Source organism: Heloderma suspectum, chromosome 13 (genome assembly GCF_057233095.1).
Source record: "Heloderma suspectum isolate Gila_16-S chromosome 13, 16-S_ref, whole genome shotgun sequence".
Lineage (NCBI taxonomy): Eukaryota > Metazoa > Chordata > Lepidosauria > Squamata > Helodermatidae > Heloderma > Heloderma suspectum.
Window position 1 is genome coordinate 33223133 of NC_139470.1, and position 27071 is coordinate 33250203.

The 27071-nt window shown below is 48.2% G+C and overlaps 1 protein-coding gene across 1 annotated transcript; it reads right to left on the minus strand.

The window, feature by feature from the left end:
• Window positions 1–139: 139 nt before the first annotated feature.
• On the minus strand, window positions 140–26855 carry LOC146336357 (solute carrier family 2, facilitated glucose transporter member 11-like). Its single transcript, XM_084819998.1, has 12 exons — window positions 26832–26855; window positions 23925–24023; window positions 17395–17555; window positions 14915–15039; window positions 14347–14476; window positions 8837–8985; window positions 3613–3800; window positions 2743–2853; window positions 2194–2295; window positions 1856–1931; window positions 1125–1252; window positions 140–843 (listed from the first exon to the last, which is right to left on the minus strand). The coding sequence occupies exons 1-12, from the start codon at window positions 26853–26855 to the stop codon at window positions 637–639; spliced, it is 1500 nt and encodes a 499-aa protein (XP_084676124.1). The 3' UTR covers window positions 140–636.
• Window positions 26856–27071: the final 216 nt, after the last annotated feature.

Consider the following 27071-nt stretch of genomic DNA (forward strand, 5'->3'; position numbering starts at 1 on the left):
GTGCCAGAATTCACAGCGCTGCTCACTGTTTATGGGGAGGGACACTCAGTCTGGTCCCAACAGGGCTGTACTCCCACTATGCTGCTTGGCCCAGGGGCCAGCCTTTGCCTAAAGCGCATCCACACCCTCCTTGCTTTTTAGCTATTGCTGTTTATTTCATTTGTGCTCCATTGTCCTCCAATATTTGCGCTCAAAGCAGCACACAGTCCAAGTAAACACTCATATGAAAGAACTGCCATCACCACCAGGACGGCTGGGGGCTGGACCCACGCTGGCCGACACGGCTCACAGCCTTGGCGTCTTAGTTCTACGGAGTGGGAAGGCTCCTCCAGGACACAGCAGCTGGGGAATGGTGTTTGTGGGGCTGGAACACGTTAGCACCACAACACAAAAGGAGCAGCAGTGCGGGGCTGCCCAGGCAGCTCCCAGTGGCACATCTGGGGCAAGGGCTGGTCACATCTTCCGATTAACAGGATGCAAACAGGTGGATTTCACTGATCAAGCTCTCTGTGAAGCTAGGAGAATGACAGAGCATGTAATGGTGAATGCTCCATCTTGGATGAATGCCTCAGTTTTGTTTGCATCAGCAGCACAACTGACAACTCCCCAAGAAGCAGAGATTCTGCAACTGAGGAGTTAAAGCCTGGTACAAAAGCTGGTTTCCTTTGGGTAATTATTTTCTATAGGAAAAACATGAGTCTTTCCATAATTCAACTTATTAAACTCCATTGTAATTTCCATGATGGATTTCCCCTTTGTTTCTGGAAGGAACAGGTAGATGAAAACACCCGAAACAGCAAGGATTCCCATGAAGATCAGGAAGCAGAAGGGACCAAGATATTCCTGAAAACAGAAATAAAGGAAAAGTTAAAACTTAAAAGAAAAACAGCATGTGTTGCATTCTCAAAACATTATTTGGAAATTTTTGGCTAGCTAGAGCCTATGCTCTATATACTATAGCAGTATAGAGCAGACTCTGGCCCACTAAGCAAGCCCAGTACATTCTGAATGTTTCATTTTCAATTAATTCTGAATTCTTCATTTTCAATTAATTCCACTACAAAACCATCATCATTGGTAGTTCTGGTATATGATTTTTGTAATCTGGTGGTTTGGTCTCTTACCACAATGAATGGAAAAATCATCCCGATCAGGAAGAGACCCATCCAGTTGATAACCCCCACAATGACAAAGGCTGATGGGCGGAAGTTCTGACTGAAGATTTCGACCATGACACAGATGGTGGCTCCAGCTGGTAGAGGCAGAGAAGAGTCCATACACAGTAAGTAGCACACGATCCGTTCCTCCGCAGGTGGGGAGGAGACGTGTGTGTCCAGAACCATGGGAGGAGCCTGGCAAGAGGCATTTCTGGTGGTGCCGGACCAGGGCTTCAGCTCACCAGCACAGAGCAGCCATTCTGGGGATGGAGGGGCGCTCCTCTGCGGGCAGGATGACTATGTAGGCTGGATGTGGCCTGTAGGCCAGATCCTGCCCTCAGCTACACTATCCACCCATAAGGCACAGTTCTCAGGAAGGGTAGCCCTCCTGGAGACAGGTGCTTAGCACTGGCAGGACCTGGCACAGCCCCTTCCCAGCCCTAGGCCATGGTACTGGTGCAAGGGGGAGTTGTGGGACACAGAACGGATGAGGCCACACATCTGGGGGCTGCCTAGCAACAGCAAAGCCTCCCTCCCTCTCCTTGTCCAATGGCTGGGCGCATTCTGTGCCAGAAGAGTGCAGGGGAGGGCCACCCAGAGTCCGCAGCCCGAGCTGCCTGCTCGTGTCCCCCAAGTGTTGGAGCAGGGCTGGTTGCTAAGTGCTGTGCCCCCCCCATGCCCAATGTGTGGGTACTCACAAGGTCCAATCCCATAGAAGAGAACGAAGAGGAAGATCAGAACGACACTGCAGTAGTGCATCCAAAAGAAACGATGCTAGAATGGAAAAGGGGGCCTTAAAGGGCCGTCACCCCACCTCCAGCTAAGGCAGCCAGGGCATGAGCTGCCCAACGGGGCTCAGAAGACGCCTGCCCCGTGCGATGGAGCAGCAGCAGGGAACATTTCAGCGGGGCCTTTGGATTGTGCCCACAGGTCAGATCTGACGGTCCTTCATTCTTCCGCCCATCATGGCTCCCCAGAGCTGTCACCTGGGGAGCTGCTTTGGGGCCTGACGGCAAGGCCCAAGAGACCCACTTACTTGGAGCGAGAGGGTTGCTGTGAGCAGAGCGAGCACCACGACCATCAGTGCGTAGCCTCCCCACAGCAGCAGTTTCCGCCCAAAACGCTCGATGAGGGAACTCTGGAAGGCGAGGAAACGGAGCGCTGGATGAGGCGGGACAACTCACCGCCTCCGGTGGCAGAAAACCACCCTCTCAAAATGGTTTCAGACTTGTGTTTGCACCAATATAAGGAGCCAATTTCCTTCATAGTTCTTAGTCATCTCTCTTGAAGCATGATCTTGAAAAGATACTGTGGCTGTACTACTACGAATCCAAAAGCCCTGTTCTAACAGGCAACTGAGCTTTCTCATTCTGGGCTCTATATAATGGAAGCTGTAATGTGAATGTGTGTCAAATGCCTTTTAAAAAAATGTTTGTATTCTTCTGTAGATTTTTGTTTTCAAAGTATAACATGGGACAAGGGGCTTCTGTAATTCCCCCCGCCTCCTTACTGTGCAGAGAAAGGAAGGAGGACATGAACGTCTCCTCCCATTTTAAAAAATGTTCTGACTTCTCTTTGAACTTACGCACAGGATGGATGAGAGGCACTCACACATCCCAACTCCCAGTGCAATGTACGGGATGAGCTCTTCTTCAAACCTGGCAGTGCGGAAGACCTCAAACGAGTAGAAGTAGATCTGAAAGAGGCAGAATGGATGAGAAGAAGGTGGTGTTTGTGTCTTCAGAAGGAAAAAAGATAAGAGACCCGAGGCTGGTTTATTTATTTATGTATTTATTACATTTCTATACCGCCCAATAGCTGAAGCTCTCTGGGTGGTTCACAAAAATATGTAAAAAATATTACACACATACACACACACTAGTTGTTTACATGGCAAGGCCTGATCCTGATGGGCATTACAGTTCTGCATGCACAAGGACTCCTGGTCCTGTTCTCTGCACAGGCAGCCAGCAGGGAGGGAGTCCGTCCGTCCGTCCTTCCACATGCTGGAGTATTTCCTTGCATAGAGTCAGTGAAGGCTCCTGCTGGAATGGGGAATTTGGGTCCTCCCCAGTAACAATTCCTTGAAACTCACATCAGCCTCGGATCTGTTCTCATGTGAGGGATGTCCGCCCTGGGGAAGGATCATGAACCAAAAAGACACGCTAATCGGTGTGGTGCAGCTGCATATATAAGGGCTGCTAAGCTACAGCTGACTTGAACCTGGGGCCAAATTGCCTGGCTGCCTGCCTGCCCACGAGGGCTGCATGAGGCACAGCCTGAAGATGGCTGGGCCAAAGCCTAGGAAGGGCGTGGACTCCCCTTGGCTGTGGGTTTCGGGCACCTTCCCAGGGTGCTTCTCTGAACTTTGCATCTGTGTGGGGCTGCTGGATCAATAGGCTGCCAATTCTCAGGTCACCACCACTGTGGCATCCCTGGAAAGCCAAGACTCAACTGCATTGATGCCACAGAGCTGCAATGTGGTCATGACGGTGATCATCACGTACAGCTGCCAGCGCAGGGATCGCGTCCTCATAACCTCAAGGACCCGGAGGCTTTTGGTGCTCGGCATGGCTGCCTTCTCCCTCTTGAGGTCATCGATCTCCGCTTGATGGTCACCTTCACCCCAGAGCTGCTTAATGGCTGTGGCACGGAAGGAATTAAATATCTGAATCTATCCACGTGCCCCAGCATCACTACCCTATGACCAGCTTATGTGTACATCATTAAACAAATGCTTGGGTTGATTAATCGGTGGGGCTGAAAGTTAGCAAAAGTGAGAACAGTCCAGTAGGGCTGCTTCTACATGAGGTGTTTACTCTGGAATTGCTACTATTGGTTCACTCACTTTCTGGGGCTCCATCTACATGGAAATCGAATAAGCGCTTTCTGGTTATATCCGGATTTTCATGAAATCGCTTTGGTCCATCAGGGGTACACGACGCAAGAAAAGTGGAGTATACACTACCCAAAACCCGCTTTCATGGGGTTAAAAACACAGCACTTAAAACCCCCATGCTTCGGGGTTGGGTGGGCGGAGTAGAACTGAACGTCATCAACCCCATAGCAAATGGGAGACTGAGAAGAAGAAGAGAAGACTGAGGGGAGACAGGACAGCACTCTTCAAGTCCTTGAAAGGTTGTCACAGAGAGGAAGGCCAGCAAATGAGAGAGGCTTGTTCCCCACCCCTGTCCATGCTTCCTTGTTCAGGGAAGTTTACTGGAAGCCCTGTAGTTTACCCCAGACCTCTCCCTCCTCCCCCACCATTGGGATATTGTGAAAGATTAAAAGATACTGCGCTGCTGTGAATGGGAAAAACAGGCTACATATTCTGAATGGGTGAAGCAGCTACTGCACTATTGTGAATGCCTGAAACAGCGCTACTGCGCTATTGTGAATGGGAAAAACAGGCTACAAACTGTGAATGGGGAAATCATAGTCTCAGGTATAACTGAGACTTGGTGGGATAACTCTCATGACTGGAATACAGCAATTGAAGGATATAACTTCTTCAAAAAGAACAGGAAGAACAGAAAGGGAGGTGGGGTTGCACTGTACGTGAAAAATACATATCTCTGCACAGAAATACAGGAGGAGGAGCTTGGTAGCCCCATCGAGAGCATCTGGATCAAAATAAATGGAGCCTGGTGGTTGGAGTCTACTACCGGCCACCCAATCAAGGAGAAGATGAGGATGAAATTTTTGAAAAGCAAATAGCCAATGTTTCAAGGAAGCATGATGTAGTAGTAATGGGGGACTTCAATTTCCCCGATATTTGCTGGGAGACAAATTCTGCAAAACATGGCCCCTCCAGGAAATTCCTGACTTGTGTGGTGGATAACTTCCTCCTACAGAAAGTAGAGGAAGGAACTAGAGGATCAGCTATCCTTGACTTGATCCTAACCAACAGAGATGACTTAGTGGTTAAAGTAGCGGTTACAGGAACTCGGGGGAAAGCGACCATGTTGTACTTGAGTTCTTGGTTCTAAGGGAAGCAAAAGCCGAGGGTAGTCAAACATGTACCCTGGATTTTAGGAAAGCTGATTTTAATAAACTCAGAACAATGATCAGTAAGGTCCCATGGCAAGTGACTCTAATGAGAAAAAGAGTCCAAGATGGGTGGGAGTTTTTAAAAAAGGAAATTCTCAAGGCACAGTTACATACAATTCCAACAAGAAGAAAAGGTGGAAGACAACAGAAGAAGCCAATATGGCTTCACAAAAAGCTTAGAGATGACCTGAAAACAAAAAAGGACACATATAGGAAGTGGAAGGAAGGCCAAGCTACAAAGGAAGAGTACAGGCAGGTAGCACAGAATTGCAGGGATGGCGTCAGGAAGGCTAAAGTGGAGAACGAGTTGAGGTTAGCGAGGGATGCTAAAAGCAACAAAAAGGCTTTCTTCAGCTATGTGCATAGTAAAAGACAGAGGAAAGAAATGGTGGTTCAACTACTCAATGAGGATGGCAAAATGATAACAGATGACAAAGAAAAGGCAGAGGTGCTCAATTCCTACTTTGTCTCAGTCTTCTAACAAAAGAGGGTCTATGAGCCCCCTGGCAAAGGCGAAGTACAGGCTGAAGGGGCAGGATTGCAGCTTGAGATCGATGGGCATATGGTCAAGGAACACCTAATTACTTTGAATGAGTTCAAATCTCCAGGGCCAGATGAACTGCATCCTAGAGTCATAAAGGAACTGGCAGAAGAACTCTCAGAACCGCTGTCTATTCTCTTTGAGAAATCATCGAGGACGGGAGAAGTGCCAGATGACTGGAGGAGGGCTAATGTTGTCCCTATCTTCAAAAAGGGTAAAAAGGGGGAACCTGGGAACTACAGACCAGTCAGTCTGACATCAATCCCTGGGAAAATTTTGGAGCACATTATAAAGCAATCCACCTGTAAGCACCTTGAAAACAATGCAGTGATTACTCGAAGCCAACAGAACTGCGCAGGAGGTGTATTTAAGGAAGAAAGACGCACTAAGACGACTCTGCGAAAATGCATCTTTGGGGAAGGAAAGCTGCTCAGCTGCTGAAGAATGGCAACCATGCCCTGTGTCGCAAACGACCCTGACGTGCTCTCGCTCCACCCTAAATCACCCATGCAGATTGGGCTTGGAGCATCTACATGATGTTGTCATCAAATATTGTTCTCCTGAGTTTTCCCAGTGATTCTTCTCTCTCTTCTGAGATCTTACAAAATCCACGCATCTGTACTTCTGCACACCCTCAGTAAGTATCATTTTAGACCTTGGGGAGCTGGGGGTGGCAACGGCCGACAGGCGTGGGCTGGTCCATGAAGTCACGAAGAGTGGGAAGCGACTGAACGAATAAACAACAAAAAATTATTTCTGAACGCATCTTTTAATTTGTTTTTTTGCCTGCATGACAAAAGCCAGTCACGCAATAGCACTGACATGAAAATGGGGTTTAGTGCAAATGTAAAAATGGATGTCCCATTGTCAAGGGTGGTGGGAACGCAGGACAAGAGCCTTCACTGAGGCCAGACTGCAGTTGTGGAATTCCCTCCCAAAGGAGGGGAGACTGGCTCCACCACTGCTCATCTGGATGGGCAGCTAAGACATGCTTGTTCAATTTGGTTTTTAACATAGGGTTGACTCTGCTCTGAGGTTTTAATGACAATTTTGCCCTCAATTTGGTTTGATTTAATGTTGCTTTTCTTTTTGTACTCTGCCCTTGGTCTATGCTTAGGCTAAAGGGGGGGTGATAAATATTTTCATGAATAAAAATATAAAAAACAAACATGTTGCTAAAACGGCAGGCTGAAGTAAATTCCTTCTCGTCCACCCACCTGACTTTGTCATTCATGGCCAGGAGTATAGGCAGAACAGTGAAAATACCTGGGCTAGATGAAACAACTATCAGGCGGATCCACAGCTGGCTATAGAATCGGACTCAAAGAGTGCTTATCAATGGGATCTTCTCCAACTGGGGAGAGGTAACACGAGCAGGGTGCTGCAGGGCTCACTCCTGGGCCCAGTGCTCTTCCACAATTGTATTAATGACTTGGAGGAGGAGGTGCAGGGAATGCTGATCAAATTTGCAGATGGCTCAAAATTGGGCGGGATAGCTAATACTCTGGAAGACAGAAACAACACTCAAAGTTATCTGGATAGACGAGCGCTGGGCAGAAAACAACAGAATGACATTTAATAGGGATCAATGCCAAGTTCTGCACCTAGGAAAAAGAAACCAAATGCACCGTTACAGGATAGGGGATATGTGGCTCAACAACACTAGAAGCAAGAAGGATCCTGGAATTGATGTAGATCACAAGCTGAATATGAGCCACCAATGGGATGTGGCTGCAAAAAAGGCAAATGCTATTTTGGGCTGCAGTAATAGAAGCGTCGCTTCCAAATCCCGGGAAGTACTAGTTCCCCTCTACTCAGCACTGGTTAGGCCTCATCTGGAGTACTGTGTCCAGTTCTGGGCACCACACTTTAAGAAGGATGCAAACAAACTGGAGAGGGTTCAGAGGAGGGCAACGAAGATGATCAGGGGACTGGAAACAAAGCCCTATGAGGAGAGACTGAAAGAACTGGGCATGTTTAGCCTTGAGAAGAGAAGACTGAGGGGAGACAAGACAGCGCTCTTCAAGTCCTTGAAAGGTTGTCACAGAGAAGAAGGCCAGCATCTCTTCTCGATCATCCCAGAGTGCAGGACACGGAATAATGGGCTCAGCCTGCAGGAAGCCAGATTCCGGCTGAACATCAGGAAAAAGTTTCTGACTGTTAGAGCAATACGACAACGGAACCCATTCCCTCGGGAGGTGGTGGTCTCTCCCACACTGGAGGCCTTCAAGATGAGGCTGGACAGCCATCTGCCAGGGATGCTCTGGCTTGGATTCCTGCACTGAGCAGGGGGTTGGACTCGACGGTCTTGTAGGCCCCTTCCAACCCCACTGTTCTATTATTCTACCCCTGAAGTGCAGTTCTTACTGTGGAAGAGCAATGACTCCGTAGCTCTAGGAGTGGCCAGTCCAGAAGCACCCCAGATTTATTTGCACAAAAAGCAAAGGTGCTGGCCATTAGAAAAATGGCCAGGTCACCTTCATTTGGATTCCAGGTTTGTTTGGGAGCTTGTGTTGCATCTCTCCTGTGGAAGACACCTCCATCTTTGAACTTGGCAAAAGGCTACGATGAAGCTTGGGTAGACTCTATAATTCCTAGATATGCAGGCAGACCTATGCCCAGCACCAGGCATGGAGCTGAAATACCACCTAGCTCAGAAGGTAGTCCAGGACACCCCCCCCAACACACACAGCAATACCAGATGCCCAGACCCACCCCCATGTGGTGGCTCCCAGAGGTGAATACGTGAAGCTCCCATATGCTGATTCAGTTGAAAGCCGCTTCCGATGGTCTGCTCTGATGGGCAGTGGCTCTCCAAGAGCTTGGGCAGGTAGGCTGGGCAGCTGCTCATCCTCAGGCACCGCCACCCCCTCCTCATTGCCTCCTCCTCCTCCTCTCCCCTGACTGTCTGAGGTGTGAAAGCAGACTCTTACAGGGCAGAGAGGGTGGAGGATGAGAGGGTCTGGGCTCGCCCATGGCTTGGCAGGGGCCCCACGCCTGAGCACCCATACAAGCCTGGCTCTCAGGTTCCAAAGCCCTTTCCAGCTCTGTCGCCCAAGACCCTTCCCACTGCAGAGGGGTCTCCTACCTTTCATGAAGGCTTCTTCATTGTCCTTCTGTATCAGAAGGTAGGATGGGGAATCGGGGAAGCAAGGGAGTGTCACCAGCTGGATCCCTGCTGTGAGCGCGCTAAAGGCCAGCAGCAAAGGCCACAAGGATTCACTTCCCAACATTTCCCTGTAGAGAGGAGGAAGAGAAAGGCATCTCAGTCCTGCTGCACAAAGCCCTGTCCCTCTTTCAGAAGCCACAACTGACTGCGTTGTGCCACACTTTGCAAGGCCCAGTAGAGTTACGGAGGCTCAGTCCCAGGCCAGGCTCAGGTTGGGCAACCTTGACCCTTCCACTGTGCCCATGGCAGACCTCCTTCCGCACAGAACATTCCAAGGCACAGGAGCCCCACCCGTTTGTTTTGAATCTGGCAGCCATGATGGAACAGCACCAACATTTCAACATTCTGCTTCTTTCCCCTTCCCACAGAAAACTGAAATACATTCTCCAAAGGGAAATTTCATTCATTATAGAAATGTTGAATAGAATGTTTTAATTTTTTTCTTTGTTTTTGAGTGGAGGGAGTAATTTTGGCATGCAACTTTATGTCCTAAGAATGTCAGTGTGGCTGCTTCCCCTTTCCTCCTGAAACAACTCATTTCATTTCAGGGATAATGGAGTTAAGCACAGCCCAGGTTTTGCATAGTAATAAATGCAAGAGGTTTTGATATGCTATGAGTTGATCCTTTGGACTGGATTATTTTGCAATTGGCTTATTTATTATTCTTCCAAATTCTGTATCAAATCATATGAAACCAAGGAGGTGGAAAATTAAAGTTCCATAACATATACCCAGGGTTTCAAAATAAAACATTTAAAATAATATAATTTGTTGTGTCACTGTCTTCTGGCTTCAGCTGATCCTGAACCATCTACTTTCTAGTGGAGACATATCAAACCCGACCAAAATACATCTGGCAATTCACATTTCACATTGTGCAATCGGCAACATCTTAAGACCCTGAATGAAGCAGTTTATATTTCTTCCTTCAAAAGTTATTTTTACTTTGCTCTTCAGTTGACACGTCTCCCGAAATGGCTTGCATACAGCCAACAGAATAAATAAATACAATGGGCAGAATCTGCAGCGGCCGCTCATGAAAGAGCCAAGCAGAGCTCTTCGCCGGGGTCGAGAGCGGCATCGCAGCCGCGCTCGGAGGTGCTTCAAGGCGCAGCTTCGCGGGCCGGGGCAGGCCGACGCGCGCCCGGCGCTGACGAGGGATGCGGCCGGAGCCGGGGGCCCTTCGCGAAGGGCGCTCCGCGGCCGGGGGCGACCGCGGAGGAAGCCCCGTCCCGGCCGCCTCGCGCCCGGCCGCAGCCGGCCGGGCCTCCGGAGCCCCTCCCGGGGTCAGCCCCGCCGCCCAGGCCTCCCCCCGCGCCGGGAGCCCCGTGCGCCTCCCGACCCGGCTTCGAAGCCCCGCGCTCGGCGCGCGAGGGAGGGAGGGAGGGGGCAGCCCGCGCACCCCGAGAGCCTCGCCGGAGCAGCCCCGGAGCGCGCGGCCGGCGGGGCGCCCGGCGGGCAGCCCAGCGCGCCCAGAGCTGCGCGGGCGGGCCGGGGCCCCGGCCCCTCGCCCCGTCGCGGGCCGCCCCGCCCGCCTGCCCGCCCGCCCGCGGCGGAGGAGCGCGCCGGGAAGGGCGCGCAGGGCGCCGGCGGCGCTCCCCCGAGGGAGCGCGGGCCCGGCGCCCGTCTCCCCGGCCGCGGGGCCCGGCCTGGGCTGCTCGGCCCGCCGGCTGGCCTGCGCTGGCGCCCGTGCCGCCCCGCCAGCGCTGGGCGACCCGCGCGAGTCGACGCAGAGGGAAGCCCGACAACGCCCGGCGTCCCCCGCCAGCCCGCCGCCGGGATCCTGGGCCTCGCAGGGCCGTTTCTGCCCGACCCGCGTAGGCTGCCCCGCGGCTCGGGGCTCCGCCGGAGCCAAGCGCCGGCCCGGGCCGCCGAGGGCGAGGGAGGCCGGCTCCCGAGCGCGGCTCGGCCCTGCGTCCTCCCGTGGGCGGCGGGGGGCATTGCGAGGACGCGCGCGACTCGGCTCCGGCGCGGAGGGAGCAGCCTCTGGCGAGGCGCCGGCCGGAGGCCCGCGACACGCGCTTTTCCGGGCCGACCTCGGGGCTGTGCTCCCGGAAAACCGGCCACCCCTCGTCCGCCCTCGCCTCCGAGGCAGCGCGGACAGCCCCGTCCTCCGCGCTTGGAGAGGAGCGCGGCGCGGCTGGAAAGGGGCGAGGGGATTTCCCGGGGATTGATGGAAGGCTGACTGGTCTGTAGTTCCCGGGTTCCTCCTGTCTGAAGATGGGGACGACATTAGCCCTCCTCCGGTCATCCGGCACTTCCCCCGTCCCCCATGGCTGCTCCAAGAGAATAGACAGCGGTTCCGAGAGTTCTTCTGCCAGTTCCTTTATGACTCCAGGATGCAGTAAACTGATCTGAACTCATTCAAAGGAACTGATCCTCTGACTTGGATTCCTGCATGGAGCAGGGGGTTGGACTCGGCCTTGTAGGCCCCTTCCAACCCTACTATTCTCTGCTTCTCTGATTCTGTGTATTAGGTGTTCCTTAACCATAATGATCTCAAGCTGCAATCCTGCCCCTTCAGCCTGCACTTCGCCTTGGCCAGGGGGCTCCTAGACCCTCTTTTGGGAGAAGACTGAGCCAAAGCAGGAGTTGAGCACCTCTGCCTTTTCTTTGACCTCTGTTAGCATTTTGCCATCCTTATTTAGTACCTGAACCACCATTTCTTTCCTCTGCCTTTTACTATGCATGTAGCTGAAGAAAGCCTTTTTGTTGCTTTCAGCATCCCTCGCTAACCTCAGCTCGTTCTCAGCTTTAGCCTTCCTGACGCCATCCCTGCAATTCTGTGCTATCTGCCTGTACTCTTCCTTTGTTGCTTGGCCTTCCTTCCACTTCCTGTATGTGTCCTTTTTTGTTTTCAGGTCATCCCTAAGCTTTTTGTGAAGCCACATTGGCTTCTTCTGTTGTCTTCCACCTTTTCTTCTTGTTGGAATTGTTTGTAATTGTGTCTTGAGAATTTCCTTTTTTAAAAGCTCCCACCCATCTTGGACTCCTTTTCTCGCTAGCATCGCTTGCCATGGGACCTTACTGATCATTGTTCTGAGTTTATGAAAATCAGCTTTCCTAAAATCCAGGATATGCGTTTGACTACGCTTGGCTTTTGCTTCCCTTAGAACCAAGAACTCAAGTCCAACATGGTCGCTTTCCCCCAGAGTTCCTGTAACTGCTACTTTATCCACTAAGTCATCTCTGTTAGTTAGGATCAAGTCAAGGGTAGCCGATCCTCTAGTTCCTTCCTCTACTTTCTGTAGGAGGAAGTTATCCGCCACACAAGTCAGGAATTTCCTGGAGGGGCCATGTTTTGCAGAATTTGTCTCCCAACAAATATCAGGGAAATTGAAGTCCCCCACTGCTACTGCATCATGCTTCCTTGAATCATTGGCAGTTTGCTTTTCAAAATTTTCATCCTCGTCTTCTCCCTGATTGGGTGGCTGATAGTAGACTCCAACCACCAGGTTCCTTTTATTCTTTGCTGCATTTATTTTAACCCAGATGCTCTCGATGGGGCTACCAAGCTTATCCTCCTGTATTTCTGTGCAGAGATACATATTTTTCACATATAGTACAACTCCACCTCCCTTTCTGTTCCTTCTGTTCTTTTTGAACAAGTTATATCCTTCAATTGCTGTATTCCAGTCATGGGAGTCATCCCACCAAGTCTCAGTTACACCTATCAAGTCATAATTTCCCTCTTGTATTAAGAGTTCAAGTTGGTTCTGTTTGTTTCCCATAGTCTGGGCATTAGTATATAGACATTGAAGACCATGTGCTTTATATTCTGGCTTTCTTCCTTCATTTTTTGGAAGACCTTTATTGGGCGCTATTAGAGCTGTTCTCTCCACTGTGGTGCATAAGCCTTCATCCACTGTTACCACCAACTTTACATCTCCCTCCCTCAATTTAAAGCCCTCCTGATGAAGTTCTTCATGCTGTGGCCAAACACTTTCTTTCCAGCCCTTGTGACGTGCAACCCATCCTTTGCCAACAGTCCATCTTCCGGGAAGTATAGGCCATGGTCCCAGAAGCCAAATCTCTCACGAGGTGGCACCAGCTTCATAGCCAGTCCAGAGTATTTTTCCAAAAATCCAGAGTATTTTTCTTTCCCTTTCTATCCCTCTTCTAACTACTGGAAGGATGGATGAGAAAACTATCTGGGCCCCAGAGTTCTTGAGTTTCCTTCCCAAAGCTTCAAAGTGTGACGTGATTTCTTGGTAGCTCTGCTTGGCGGTATCATTTGTTCCCACATGGATGAGAAGAAAGGGATACCGGTCAGTGTGCTTTATGAGTGCAGGCAACCCTTCAGTCATGTCTCTAATCCGTCCTCCTGGGAGTCAGCATACTTGGCGAGTCCATGGGTCTTCGTGACATACTTGGGTTTCGATCCCACGCAGCAAGGAATCTCCCACTACTACCACTCTTCTTTTCTTCTTGTTGTAGGCCTTGGTTTCATCGCCTCTGCTTGACTGACCTTCAGCCTCTTGCTTGCTGTCATGCGGGGTCCCCTGTGATTCTTCCTCTGCAGGCTGTCCTCCAGTCTCGTCCGCAAGTACCTGGAATCGGTTCCACAGCTCCACTGCTTCCACTGGTGCAGAGTGGCTTCTAGTTCTTCTGCTCCTGTTGCCCTTTTCCAAGGAGTATCCTCTACTGCATTTTTTCTCACCTCAGCATTTCCCTCTTCTGCCTCAGCTTGCTGTTGCTCTTCAAGCTTCTGTTCTTCACTTTGCTGCTGTAGTTCCACCATTCTGTCCAAGAACTCTTCAGAGGGTTGACACTCGTTGCTCCAGTCCTCTTTCTTCCAACAGCGTGATCAACTTGCACTTGTTACACGTGTAGGCCATGTTGATCTCAGGCAAGAAAACAAACATGGCAGAGACCTTGCAGGTCACCACCACTGGAGAGTCTTTTCTTCCATTGTCTCTATTCTCTCTTTGTTTCTAGCTTTCGTATTGTCCTGGAATAGCCTGTGCTTTGTCCTCTATTCAGTGGAGGGTAACAAAAGAGTCCCACTCGTATAGAAGTGTATGTTACAAGAAAAAGAAATTAAAAATTGTTAGGGACCTCCCGCTTGACCTCCCCTGCTGAATTCCCCTGCCAAACTCCCGTTTTCTCTCTCTGATTGCTCAGTCACTGGGAGCTTGCTTGCTTGTATAGCCCCTAGACCAGCTGGAGCAGCTTCCTCTGCTCTGCTGAGCTAGGAGGCAGGAAACAGATCATAAAGTCACTTGATTTTCTACGCAATGGGACTTGAATGTGGGTCCAAAGGAGTGTTCCTTTGTGGCTGTGTGGATTCCACCCCACCACTTTGTACATATGATCTTAAAGTTTGTGTACCTCAGTTTCCCCTTTCTGTGGTATGGGCTGCTGGGATTCAAGGCTGCGCCACCTCTGGGGACCCCTCACTGTAGTCCACCTTGAGTAGATGTACTTACCCAAGGCCTATAACTTGTCCCGCGACTTTCCCTAGAGTCAAAAAAACAGCCACTGTGGCATTTGTAAATCCACGCAGCTTCTTCGGTGAAATCTCTCCCACGTATTGAGGGTGTATAGTAAAAGAAAATCCTTTTGAAAAAGAAAAAGAAAAACAGTGAGGAAGACAGTGGAACAATCTGGCATGTAACTCATCAGTGTTGTCTTCTGAGTCAACATGAACAGGGTTTTTTCTTGGGTTATTTGCACCTTTTAAGCTGGATGTTAGAACACACCCAGGCCGTGTCTCTGTAGATCTTGACCCCCACCCCCCAGTGTCTTGACACTGGGCATATGTGTCCCTCAGGTTTTCACAGCTGAGTCACACCATGTTGGGGAGACTTAAATTTACTGCAGGTGACTCAAAGGGAGCCTGAGAAAGGAAGCAAGGGGAGCCTGCACGGGATCCATGGATCTTGTTTTATCACATCGACAACTTCGTCTGGGATGTCTTATCATGACGCCCCCCCCCCGCCCCGCGGATGTTTTTTGCTCTGTGCCGGGGCAGCTGTGCTGCTGCTTCCTGCCTACCAATGCCAACGCCGTAGAGGAGGCGCCCGAGGAGGATCATCTCAAAGGATCTGGCTGTCTTGCTGAAGCCCATGGACAGGGCAGCCGTCAGCATGATCGCGTTGGTAAGCATCTGGCATTTCTTTCTGTGATGGGATGAGTGATCAGCATGAGAAAATGGGCAGGCAGAAATTCCAGGAGGGCTCCTGAGGAAGAGCCCCGGCACATGAGATGTGACTCCCCCGCCAGCGGGGGGCGTGCTGCCCTGTGAGGCCGCTTTCTGCCAAGGGGGGATTGCAGCACAGCGTGCCCGCAGTGAGCCCCCGGGCCCGCCACATGGGGCTTCTACTTCAGTTCTACTCCGCCCCCGAGTCAGTCGTGTCAGATGACGGATGCTGCTCCCAGGAGCTCGCCCAGCGCTTCTTGCCCTAAATCCGGGTTTTTTCCAAACTAACCTTGTGCCAGATTTTCACGTCACAGCGGCTTCTGTGCAGTGCGGGAGGCCGTGTGACCTCAGCTGGCTTTGGGGCAGGCTGGTGGAAGCGGCGCTGATTGGCGGAGGGGAGAGTAGCATGGGGGGAGCCTGTGGATTGGGCAGTTAGTATGCGCCAAAGGCCACAGGCCAGCCTCTCTCCCTCCTCGCCAGCTCCGCGCTCTGCTCCCAGCGCCTCTTGCACTCCCGCTCAGCCTGCTCAGCCTCCGGGCGGTGGTGGCAACGGCTGCCTGCCTGCCTGCCCACCTCATAAATGTGTGTGGGTATGTGGGGTTTGTCACGAGCGTCTTCTCGTAAGCAAGTCCTCCATTGCACTTCGTTGAACATGCGAGGGAGGACGGGAGGGGGAGCAAACCTGCGCTCATCGGCTGCCCCGCACCTGCACAATTGATGAAGGTCATTTCTGCTTGCCCACCCCACCCCAACGAATGTGGCTTCAGTTCCTGCTTGCTCCACAGAAACAGAGGATTACAGCACGGCGTGGGCTGTGAAGAGAGCCAATTTGTTTCTGTGAAAATGCGGATTTTGCCCAGAGCGCTTCACAGAGCACTTCCACTTAAGATTGGCCGTGGGTGGGCCTGTCGTCTGCACCATCCTGCCAGGAGTGAGGCACACCTTACCCAGTCCCCTGCTCTGCTCCCCGCAAGGGCAAAAACGCAGCAAAGTTCTCCTGCCTCTTGGCAGGATGAGAAAACACATCCAGCTTACTGGTTAAGTGATGGCCTGGTAAGTAAGCACCTGTTCAGGTTGCCTGTCTTCACCTCAGCCAGAATCACAGCACAGTCAGGCCCCCATCTACGTGGCCCCGCTTTCACCCCCACCCCGTCGCAACTTCACAGCCACGTGGCTTCAGACTAGCATCCCCTTGCGATACGCTCGCGATTTACTGCGGGCTTCCCTAACAGACTCGCCGTGCCCCTTTTTTTGCCATTATATTTAAATGTGCAGCTGTGCAGTCCGGCGAGCGTGGGGGTGCGACACTTCATTGGTTGTTTTGTATTTTAGGGGTTCCGTTGTGTCCTTCTCTCCTTTGTTAGTTAAAAATGGGTTGTTCTGTGCTCCTTCATTTCCATGCCATCTGTTTGTCAGTTCCCCAGCCTGAGACTCTCGCGATAGTTCGCACTTACAAGCAGGAGCAGTACATGCCTACCCATCGCTCCAAAACGGTGGCCAGAGTGAAGGTGGTCCTCCCCCAAGACACCCCCCCAGCCCTTGGGCACTGAGTCCAAAAGCAACCGTTGCGAAGATACGAAGCTGAAAAAATGTGCGAAAGTGTGATTAAGTAAAAGAGAACACCTCTCTATGCCTCTCTGTACCTGCGCAGCTGCGAAGGGATGGGGGGAGTACAGGGGCGTCACAGAGCGACGCAAGCACTACTCACGCCTATAACACGGCCACCACAAAATGCGAAGTCAGTTTGGGGAAGGGACAGATGGCCCGCAACTGCAGGGAGACCCGCAGCAACCCCCCCAAATCTCAGCAAAACGCTGCCTCGGAAATCTGCAGTTTCCAGGCAAGAACCACAGATGGCTGTGAAGTGGGGACATCTGGGCCGAGGGACCTCGGCTTGCTGCCGCCCTGGAGCAAAATGCTCATGTAGATGAGGGCCAGGTCCCCGTTGCTGGGCGCATTTTCAGTGTTGGGCCTTAAAAGCTGCATATCAAATACCAGTAAATGGGCGCATGCAGAGAGCGTTTCCTTCGCAGCTGATGTACACCTCTCCCCCGCCCACCCCCTACACCTGGGTCTGAGGGCAGGGACCTCCGGGCGTATTTGAAAAATGAGACAGAGCTGGCAGCTTCATTTACAGTGCTGTGGAAATGTGAACAGGAACGCCTGCTCTGCTTTTTTGCAGAGCCCAGATGGTCTAGAATAAGCGACATGCTTTGAATGAAGTAACCCAACTTCTAGGATGGGTTGCTGGTTTCAGGACAGATAGAGTCCCATTTTATAGATTTCGTGCTGAACATAATGCATGGAAGCCGCATGCATGTGCCAAAAGACTTACTTCCTATATTTTGTTGTAAGGTACCCACAGCAAACACTCCCCAGCAGTCCTCCGATGCCATAGACCGACACAATGAAGGACCACAATAAGAGGATGCTTTCTTGAGGGAGCGGGAAGCCATGGCGCTCCATCCAGGTTTCATTGATAAATTTTTTAATATGCTGTGGGCAAAAATACATTCATTTTACAGTTGTCCATTCGTTCACTTTTCACAAGAATGTGCCCAAAGTGATTTACAACATGTCTAATGAACAGTAGCCGTAACAATTTAATTCAAAATGTAAAATATAAACAATTGCAATTATAAATATCAATAACAATGTCAATAAATCAATACATAGTATTAATCCGTTGTATCAATAAATCACAGTACAAATAAATGTGAATCATTTTTTAAAATTTTCAACATTTATACCCTGCCTATATAGTAAGTATTCAAGGTGGCTTATATATAATATATAGTTACATATAACTAAAACAACTGCATAAAACAACAATGCCAATAACTAAATAATCTAAGATGGCAGCTTAAAACCGATCCGCCGAGAGGGGCTTCCTGCTCTGTCTTTTGCAGCCTCCTCCTATCCGCCATCAGGGTCGGCAGCCCAGCGTTTCCAGGAGGAACCGTTTGGGCGAAGTGCAGTTGTGCTTCCAGTCACCCGCCCAGGGAGCAGTTGTGGTGAGGGCCTCAGCAACCCGCCAAGTGCCCCCACGAAGTGTACACTGAGGGTCCCACCTTGGGAAACATGGGGGAACTGGGACTTGAACAGTCACAGTCTCATCTACCTGGGATTTAGATCTTTTCTTTTTTTTACTCTTGGAATTTGAACTAAATGAAGCTTGACTTGGTGGAATATGGCTGAACTCGTGAATAATTAGTTCACTTTTATTATTGTTTTGTTCCATTTTCCCACTGCTCGTTCTGAACCAACATTCTGCTTTGTGCTGGACCTATTGGAATCAACAACTAATGATCTCATGGAATTATTCTGGTTTTCTTTAGGGCATCCCTACATTAAGGAAAAAACCCACACCCTTATGAGGCTTTCTTCTTCTGCAGTCTTTCCACTTTCACTATGGGCTCCTTTAGACCAACAGTGACCACGATTTGTAACTGAAAACTTCCCGTCTTGGCAATGCTGCATAAGGTTCAGTGAAACAGTGCCATCTAGTGGCTGTATTATAGTGCAATGCTGACTTTACACACTGGGGATATCCCACGATAATTTTAAATAGTGCATTATCTCCAATCTTTTTAAAAGCAAGATTAGGTGCGGGTGATGTCCTGGAGGTTGGCAACATCTTGTAAACAACCCACAAACTTCCATGAGTAGCCAATCATGAGTGTGCAATAAATTGCTTGTGTGGAGAAGCCCTAAGATTTTAACTCACTTCTTTATCAGCATGAATAATTTGATCACATGAATGCTACAGCTAATTAACTGTCTAACTACTAAATAGAACTATCAATCATCTCTTCTGATTTTCTTCATTAAAACTTCCACTAACTTAAAAAAATTACCATGCATGATTTTTCTAATGAAAGAAACAACTAATTCATTGATTAAACACCTTGTGGAACTAATAATTAACTATTTCATTGAACTCTTTTAGTCCTCTTTATAAAGATTTCAACTAACTTTTTAATTGATTGATTTAATTAATGATGTAGCTAATGAAGCTTCAGTCCTATATAGTTAATTAAGCTTCAGTCCTGGGAGTAAGTTCCATTGAACTCAGTTGGTTTTACTTCTGAGGAGACATGTACAGGATTGCACTGTAATCATATAATCATTAGAGATGTTGCTGTTGTGGGTTTCCCCCTGCCTCTTTCCCAGTTTCAGTCCTTCTCATTGATACAAACACAGGACTAACACAACGTAATCTCATGAAAAGAAAAGATTGTGTTAGTCCTGTGTTTAAGTATTAAACAAAACTTTCCCCACTTCTCTTTGTGTTGAATTAATTTCCCTTTTTCATGTTAGAGAAATTTTATTTATCTCTTCTAAAGTTGTTTCTAAGCTATATGGAACCCATAAGTAACAGTATATTGTTAAAGTATTGTGAACATTTTTCGATGAGTTGATTGTTTAAGGACATTGTGGTCAGTGTCCTCTTGCACCCATGCGCCAACAGGAGCAACCACTTGCAAAACAATGATTTTGTGGTTTTACAAGCAACCCAAAACAAGCAAAAATGCTCATTTCTGGAATGAGGCAAGTTAGTGGAACTCACAGAAGGGAGCTCCATTGATGTCCCAATCCAGAAACTAGTGCTTCTGCTAATTTCCAGGGTTACTTCAAGAACAGCAAAATCCCAGTTGCACAAGTGGTCACTCCCACTGGCACAAAAGAAACTATTAATCTATGTATATGATTTTAAAAATCTGAATGTTTTTTATATTAACTCAGATTAGTCAGGTTTATGAATTTATAGTTAGCATTAGTAATGAAAAGGTCAAGACTAAGTAATATGCAAGGATTCGTAATTCTTATGATCAATTTTTTTGGATTATTATTAGGATACATGATCATCTTGGAAAATGCAAATTTATCTAGGGCGCAGTCCTGAGAGATCAGAGGCTTACGAGTATCCTACGCATTTATGCTAGATGGGCACTTTCGCCCATCTAGCAGACGCTTCGGGGGAGGGGGAAGGAAGAAGGCTGGGGTGGCCATAGGATTTCTCGTAGAGCTGCCCCCTGGTCTCCTCCCCCCCCTGCCTCCGGGAACACCCCCTTTCCTCATCTCCATGCTCCATTTTGTGAGCACAGAGAGGCAGCTGGCATGGTTCTCTCCACACTGGCTATAAGAGGGAGGGGCAGGGAGCGCGGCCTCCTGGCTCGGAGCCCGGAGCCCTGTCTGTGAGTTTGGAGCCAGGACGCCAAACAGTCCCATGTCCCCCAGAGGTTGTATGGGGGGCACAGGATTGCGCCCTTCATTATGGGTCCTAGAAAGGGTAAAAACTTAGATTGAGAAGAAGAAAGTGCTCAGCTGGGTTTAACTGCAGAAAATATAAAACTTCTTATGAAAGTTTCAAGGATTTGAAGAAGGGTTGACTGCAAATATAAAGGCTTCAGAGCAGGCATTTCACAGTATCATTAAAATTAATTTAAAAGAGTGAGGATAGAGTGGGGAAATCAATTCAAGAAAGAGATAAGGATGTGATGGAGAAAATTAATGAACAATGAATCAGTGAACAATTTTAATGTTATCAAAGACATTCAAAGTAAAGTTCAAAGCTGTTACAATAATTATGAGGATTTCCCGGCAGTAAAAGAAAAGCAAAATGTCTTGTTTGTTGCAAAAAATAATTACTGAACAACATGACCATAAGGACAATACTGAAAGAATGAAAGGCAGGATCGAAGAACTGATTTTGGAATCAAGAAATTCAGTTAAAACTGTGGGCATACAGGGAAAAGTTGAAGATTCAAGTTTATCACTGTTTGGCAGGGCAATTAACAGTGCAATCCTAGACAAATCTACTCAGAAGTAAGTTCCATTGTTTTAAATGAAGTTTACTCCCAGGTAAGTGTGTATTTGCGAAGAGAAAACTCCCTGGAAAAGACCCTGATGCTGGGAAAGACTGAAGGCAAAAGGAGAAGGGGACGGCAGAGGATGAGATGGCTAGATAGCATCACGGATGCAATGAATATGAACTTGAGCACGCTCCGGGAGAGAGCGCAGGACAGGAAGGCCTGGCGTGCTCTGGTCCATGGGGTCACGAAGAGTCGGACACGGCTTACCGACTGAACAACAACAACAAGTGTGTATAGGGTTGCAACCTAAAGGGTTGGGGCGGGGACGGGGGGTTAGAACAGAACTGTGCAACAGGAATTGAGGAAGAATTAAGAATCAATTTAGGTTACCCCAAACGGGATAAGTTAGCATGGGATCTTTAAGTGTATTAGTTAGGTTTGTTGATTATATTTATTTATAATAATTATTAAGATTTATATACTGCCTTATCTGCCATCAAGCTGGTGTACAACAAGTTAATACAATAAAACCTTGCAACAATAAAAACAACAACATTAAAAACAATTAAAACATTAAAAAGCACAAATTTTAAAAGGCTAAGTTGAAAAGACACGTGTTTGCACCCGCTCTAAAGGCCAGGAGAGTGGGGGCCAAGCTATGGAACGTGCCTGGAAATCTACATGCTGTCGTTGTCTCGGGTGAAACACGAGAGGCCCTTCGAGGTGTGCCTGACACAGGGGCCTCTCTCCGGGCATCATGGTGCCCCCAAGGCCTCTCCTGCAGATCTCATTATCCCAGGAGGTTCATAGCAAGACAGGTGGCAAAAGTAGCAATTTAGAGAAAGATCCAGGCTGGTTTTCCTTTAAAAATGGAAGAAGCTGAAATTGAAGCATTAGCTAGTCTTCTTCCTGAAATCCTCAGAATTTTCAAACGTTGCTTACTCGGTCAATTGGGAAGAAGTGACCGTAGGCCCTCAAATCTATGCAGACCATGACCCAAACCTAATGGAATGGTTAGCTGAAAGTTCTTATTCTAAATATTAGTAATTAGATTGTTTTCTATTGCAAGATCAAGAGCTTGTGATATAACAACTTAATGAGTATTTTCAATTTAATAATCTTTCAATATCTGAACAGGGTATTATTTGGCATGCCTGTGAAGCCATTATAAGTGGAACTTTTATACAGAAAGAAGGGGAAGGGGGGGTATAGAAATTGACCTCAGATTCAAAATTTGAACAAGAACATAAGCAACCTTGTTTAGCATGGACATGCAAGAAACTGGGGAAACTCAGGAAGCAATTAAATCTGATTAACTGTACTCAGGAAGAAAAATCCTTACATTATTTAAAGCACCCCTTTGGAAAAGGAAATAAACTGCCAAACTATTAGATGTCCAGTTGAAAGAGAGACAGCAATATAATGCAGCAGTGCAAGTAAGGGAAATCAACAAAGTATTCATACAACCTATGCTGGATCCTACAGAAATAGCTAATGCCTTTGGTAAATATTTTGAAAAAAATTATACTCCTCAGAAAACCCTGCAGAGGAAGAAAATGGTCATTTGAAGATCTTAATGGATTACAAAAACCTGTAGTAATGGAAGAATTATGGCAGACTGTTAAAGAATTAAAAAACAATAAAGTGACAGAGTTCACAGCAGAATATTTTTTAAAAGTATTCTTATGTCAGGGCTAAAATCATTTTGTTGTTGTTATTCGGTCAGTCGCTTCTGACTCTTCGTGACTTCATGGACCAGCCCACGCCAGAGCTTCCTGTCGGCCGCCGCCACCCCCAGCTCCCCCAAGGTCGAGTCTGTCACCTCCAGAATATCCTCCATCCACCTTGCCCTTGGTCGGCCCCTCTACCTTTTGCCTTCCACTTTCCACTTCCCCTAGCATCAGCATCTTCTCCAGGGTATCCTATCTTCTCATGTGGCCAAAGTACTTCAGTTTTGCCTTTAATATCATTTAATATTTAATCATTAAATGATAATCATTTAATATCAGCTAAAATAATTCTTCTCCGTAAAGTAGGAAAAGATCCTGCTAAGCTTGAGTCTTACAGGCCAAATAGCTCTCCTAGCAGGACTTGAAGATATGGACAAGTATTTTGGCAAATTATTGGAAATATTGCTGAAGAGCAAACTGGATTTATTAAATGCAGGAAACTTTCACCGAACGTAGATATGCTTATAACTATATTCCATATTTTAAAACAGTAAAAAGAGCATTATGGGTGTTTATTTGTAGATACCAAAAAGGTTTTCAGCTGGGTTGAGTGGAATTGTCTTTACCAGGTTTTAGACGAAATTGGTTTAGGAGGGTATTTTCGAAGATGGACTACGTTGATACAGGCAAGACTTACTGCCTTTGTTTCCATAAATGGAATACGAACAGACACATCCCAGCTGGAAAATGGCACCCTATCTACAGTACTGTTTGCAATTGCAATTGGACCCTTGGCTGGAGCTATTTGAACAAAGATGGCTACTAAAAACAGGAGGCGACTGAGAACTGGAGCAATTGTGGGACCTTGGATGGGCTACAGTACAAACAGTGTGATTCTTTCCTGCTGGTTAATTCAGGTTTGTCAGACTGGTTTTAGTGGGGCAGATCTTACTGACAATGGAACTGATCTGTCTTTCCAAAGCAACAGGAAGTTGTCATACACTGGAACTTCAAATAGCTCTCCCCAAAAGGATGTAGGTCTGCTGAAAAGGCAAACACTTGAAACTCTTGTCTTCCCATGTGGGCCACCTGCAGATGTGTCCTCCTGCCACTGCCAATTCGCGTCCTTGCCTGAGAGGGAAGGGCAATATGGCAGTGTTGGGGCCCCTGCCTGGCATGCAGAGGCCCCTGGTTCAATCCCTGGCAGCATCTCCAGGTAGGGCTGGGAAAGGCCCTTGTCTGGAACACTGGAGAGGAGCTGCTGCTGGTCTGTGTAAATCATACTGAGCTAGATGGACCCAGGGTCTGGCTGCAAGGCAACAACTTCGTATAGTCTTGAAAGATCAAACTCAAGAAGTGCAAGAAAAGCGTTTGCTTACCATGGAGGGGTAGTTGATCACAGAAATGTGAAACCCATATGGGAAGCTGCCACCTATTCCTAGCACGAGGATCATTTGGAACAAACCCCGGTACTGAATCTGTAAAGGCAACACATGAGAGCTGCTAGCCACCAAAGACGAGTTCTTGAGTAGTTCATAGTGGAAAACAGACACACACACACGATTTGCAGAGCAGTTCTACACCAGGCTAAAACCCTGCAACTTTACCAGGGCTGTCTGCTTCCATTTTAAACGCAGGATCACAACAGGTGCTCTTTACATGTGCTTCCCGCCCTTTTGCCCTTATCTGCATGTCCTATATGTTTCATTATACAGCCATGTGATGGCACTGTGGTCCAGCTCCTCTTAATGTGGGATTTCCTCTTTTCACGAGGGAACTCAACACGCTGTAATTTGGTAGCTCATTATCTCCAAAATGGAATAAAGGTAATTTAGTGCGGGAGACACCTGGGAGGTTGACAACGTCATCTAAGGGACCCACAAACTTCTGTGAGATCCCAACAGCAGGATTAAAGTCCCGTGTGGTTCCACAAAACTGAAATTTCAAGTGCTAGAATGTATAATGTACACTTTCTTCTTTAAAACAGATTAGCTAATTAATTGCCTAGTACAAGTGAAAGGATTTAGAAGAACAGCAATGAAAGGTAAGTTTTGTTTTAAAAGTTTTGATGATGTGAAATGTGTCATAATGCCAACTGCTAATACCCCCTTTTTGTCTGTTCTGGATGGTGTTGACGCAATAGGAAAAGCAGAACAGAGCAATTTAATATTAAATGTAAAGTTTAAGCAAGGTCAGTTTCTCCCGCATTTGATTTTCAGGCAGAGGATGTGCACAACTGAAACAGCCCTTTGTCTGGGCCACACCACACGCCACATTTTTCTTCCAATATCTTCTGCCACCCAGAGGCAATTTCAAGGTCTATTTCATATTGTTATGGGATGAAAGGCTTAGCCATGGGCATTTTCTTTTGAAAAGGGAAAAAAACAAAACATGAATTCTACTGACAAGTTTCCATGGTCCTTCCAGCAAGGGGAAGCCGCCCTGGCTCTGCATCGGAAGAAACATAGACAGCGTGTGTGTCCCGTCCCCGTCCCCCGAAAGTAGGAAATTCCGAATGTCCCCTTGCACCCAATACATCGTAAGGCCCCTGAGAGACAATATGAATCTGTCACGTGGTGGATTTCTTTTTAAAAAGGCCTTTAAAGTGTGGAGGTAAGACCTGGGGACACCAGTTCAGGCATGCCCCACGCCTGCCCCACCCCCCACACAAGTGGCCCTGATCTCAGTTGCCTAAAAAAATAGGCCTGAATGAGCAGCTGTTTGACCAAGGGAGACCCTAAATGACAACAATAGGCCCGGGACCAAGCGGAATGAAAAATGCAGCCCTTGGGCCTTCCTCACCCTTGAGGCAAATGAGGGTCAGGAAGCGAGGGAAAGAGGACAGAGCGGTGGCACCATCCGGGGGGGGGGGAGTTCAGGTGTCTGTTCTGTGAGCTGCAGCCCTATACCAGTATACCTGGGAGTAAGCCCCATTGAACTCAGTGGGACTCGTGTCCGAGTAGATATTTGTAGGAATGCGCTGTCTGGAAAACAAGTCATTGCCAGTGGCCTAGTGCAATCATATGCTACCAGTCACTTGTCCTATTCTAGATGTTGCCCTTAAAAAGACCGCTCCGCCACCCCCTGCCTCCCTTGCGCTGCTGGGGGCTGCTCGCCTGGGCTGTATCCTCCATTTCCAGTTGTTTTGAGAGGTACAAGGATGGCTCTATCTTTTGGTGAGGAGTCTGTTTGCTTCATCTAGAATATATATATATACACACACACACACACATGTCTGTATGTGTGTATATATATATATATATGTACGTGTGCATGTATCTGCCAGGAGCACCTCTGTCTCGTCTGGATTAAAGTTCAACAGAATATATATATATATATATATATATATATATATATATATTCTGTTGAACTTTAATCCAGACGAGACAGAGGTGCTCCTGGCAGATCAGGGAATATTTATTTATTTATTTGTATTTATTACATTTCTATACTGCTCAATAGCTGCAGCTCTAGGAACTCAGCCTGTGCTGGATGGGGTTCCCCCTCCCCCCGAAGACGCAGGCTTGCAGCTTGGGTGCACTCTTGGACTTGGCCCTGGATCTGGATGTCCAAGTTTTGGCAGTGGCCAGGAGTGCGTTTGCACACCTGAGGATAGTGCACAAACTGGCATCCGATGTGGCCGCAGTCACACGTGCCTTAGTCACATCCTGTTTGGACTACTGTACCATGCTGTACACGGGCCTACCTTCAAAACCTGTTCAGAAACGGCAACTGGTCCAGAATGCTGAGGCCAGATGGCTGACCAGGACCAGCTAGAGGGAGTTCGTGACCCCCTTATTGCCACCGCTTCACCGGCGAGCGGTCTGTTTCCGGGCAGGATTCAAAGTGTTGGGTGTAATCGATGCAGCCCCACGTGGCTTGTGATCAGGCTCCCTGAAAGGCCGCCTTCTCCCGGATGGGGCTGCCCAGGTCTTCCTAGCCCTTTTATCGATGCCGCCGCCTCCAGAGGCGTCTGTGGTGGTAACACAACAGCAGGCGGCTTGGTGGCTGTGGAGCCCCCTGCTCAAGCAGGCCTGTGGTGCGCAAGCTGTTTTTATTCCGCGATTGCTGTGTCTTAGGGTATTTCAGTGCATTTGTTTTATTATTGTTTTAACTGAGTTTTATTTATGATTGTAAACTGCCTTGAGTGACATTTTTCTTGGTAGAAAAGGAATACAAATCAAATAAATAATTTATTTTTTGCTGTGTAAGTAGCTTCTGAGGATTTTAAAAAATATATAGAACAATGGCAGATACAGCTTAGAAGCAAAGAATCTGGTACTCACCAGGTCAGAGAGAAAGCTGGCCATCTCCGTGCAGTGGACCAAGGAGGGCTGCTGTCCCAGGACTGGCTCCTTGCAACAGGATGTACCGTGGGCTGCTTCTCGACTGCATCTCTCATTACACTCCTGCAGAAACAGTCGCCAGGCACTGTTTAATTGAAGTTAAAGTTTACTATGCAGGTTTTCAATTAATGTATTAATTTTGCTTTCTGTGCAAAATTTGGAACTGCTGGGTTAAATAAA

Coding starts and splice junctions, on each gene's coding strand:
- LOC146336357 (XM_084819998.1), bottom strand. CDS start 26,855: ATGGCCAGCTTTCTCTCTGACCTG. Junction 15,040..17,394: donor CTTACAACAAAATATAGGAA/GTAAGTCTTTTG, acceptor ATCCCATCACAG/AAAGAAATGCCAGATGCTTA. Junction 844..1,124: donor TGATTTTTCCATTCATTGTG/GTAAGAGACCAA, acceptor TTCTGTTTTCAG/GAATATCTTGGTCCCTTCTG.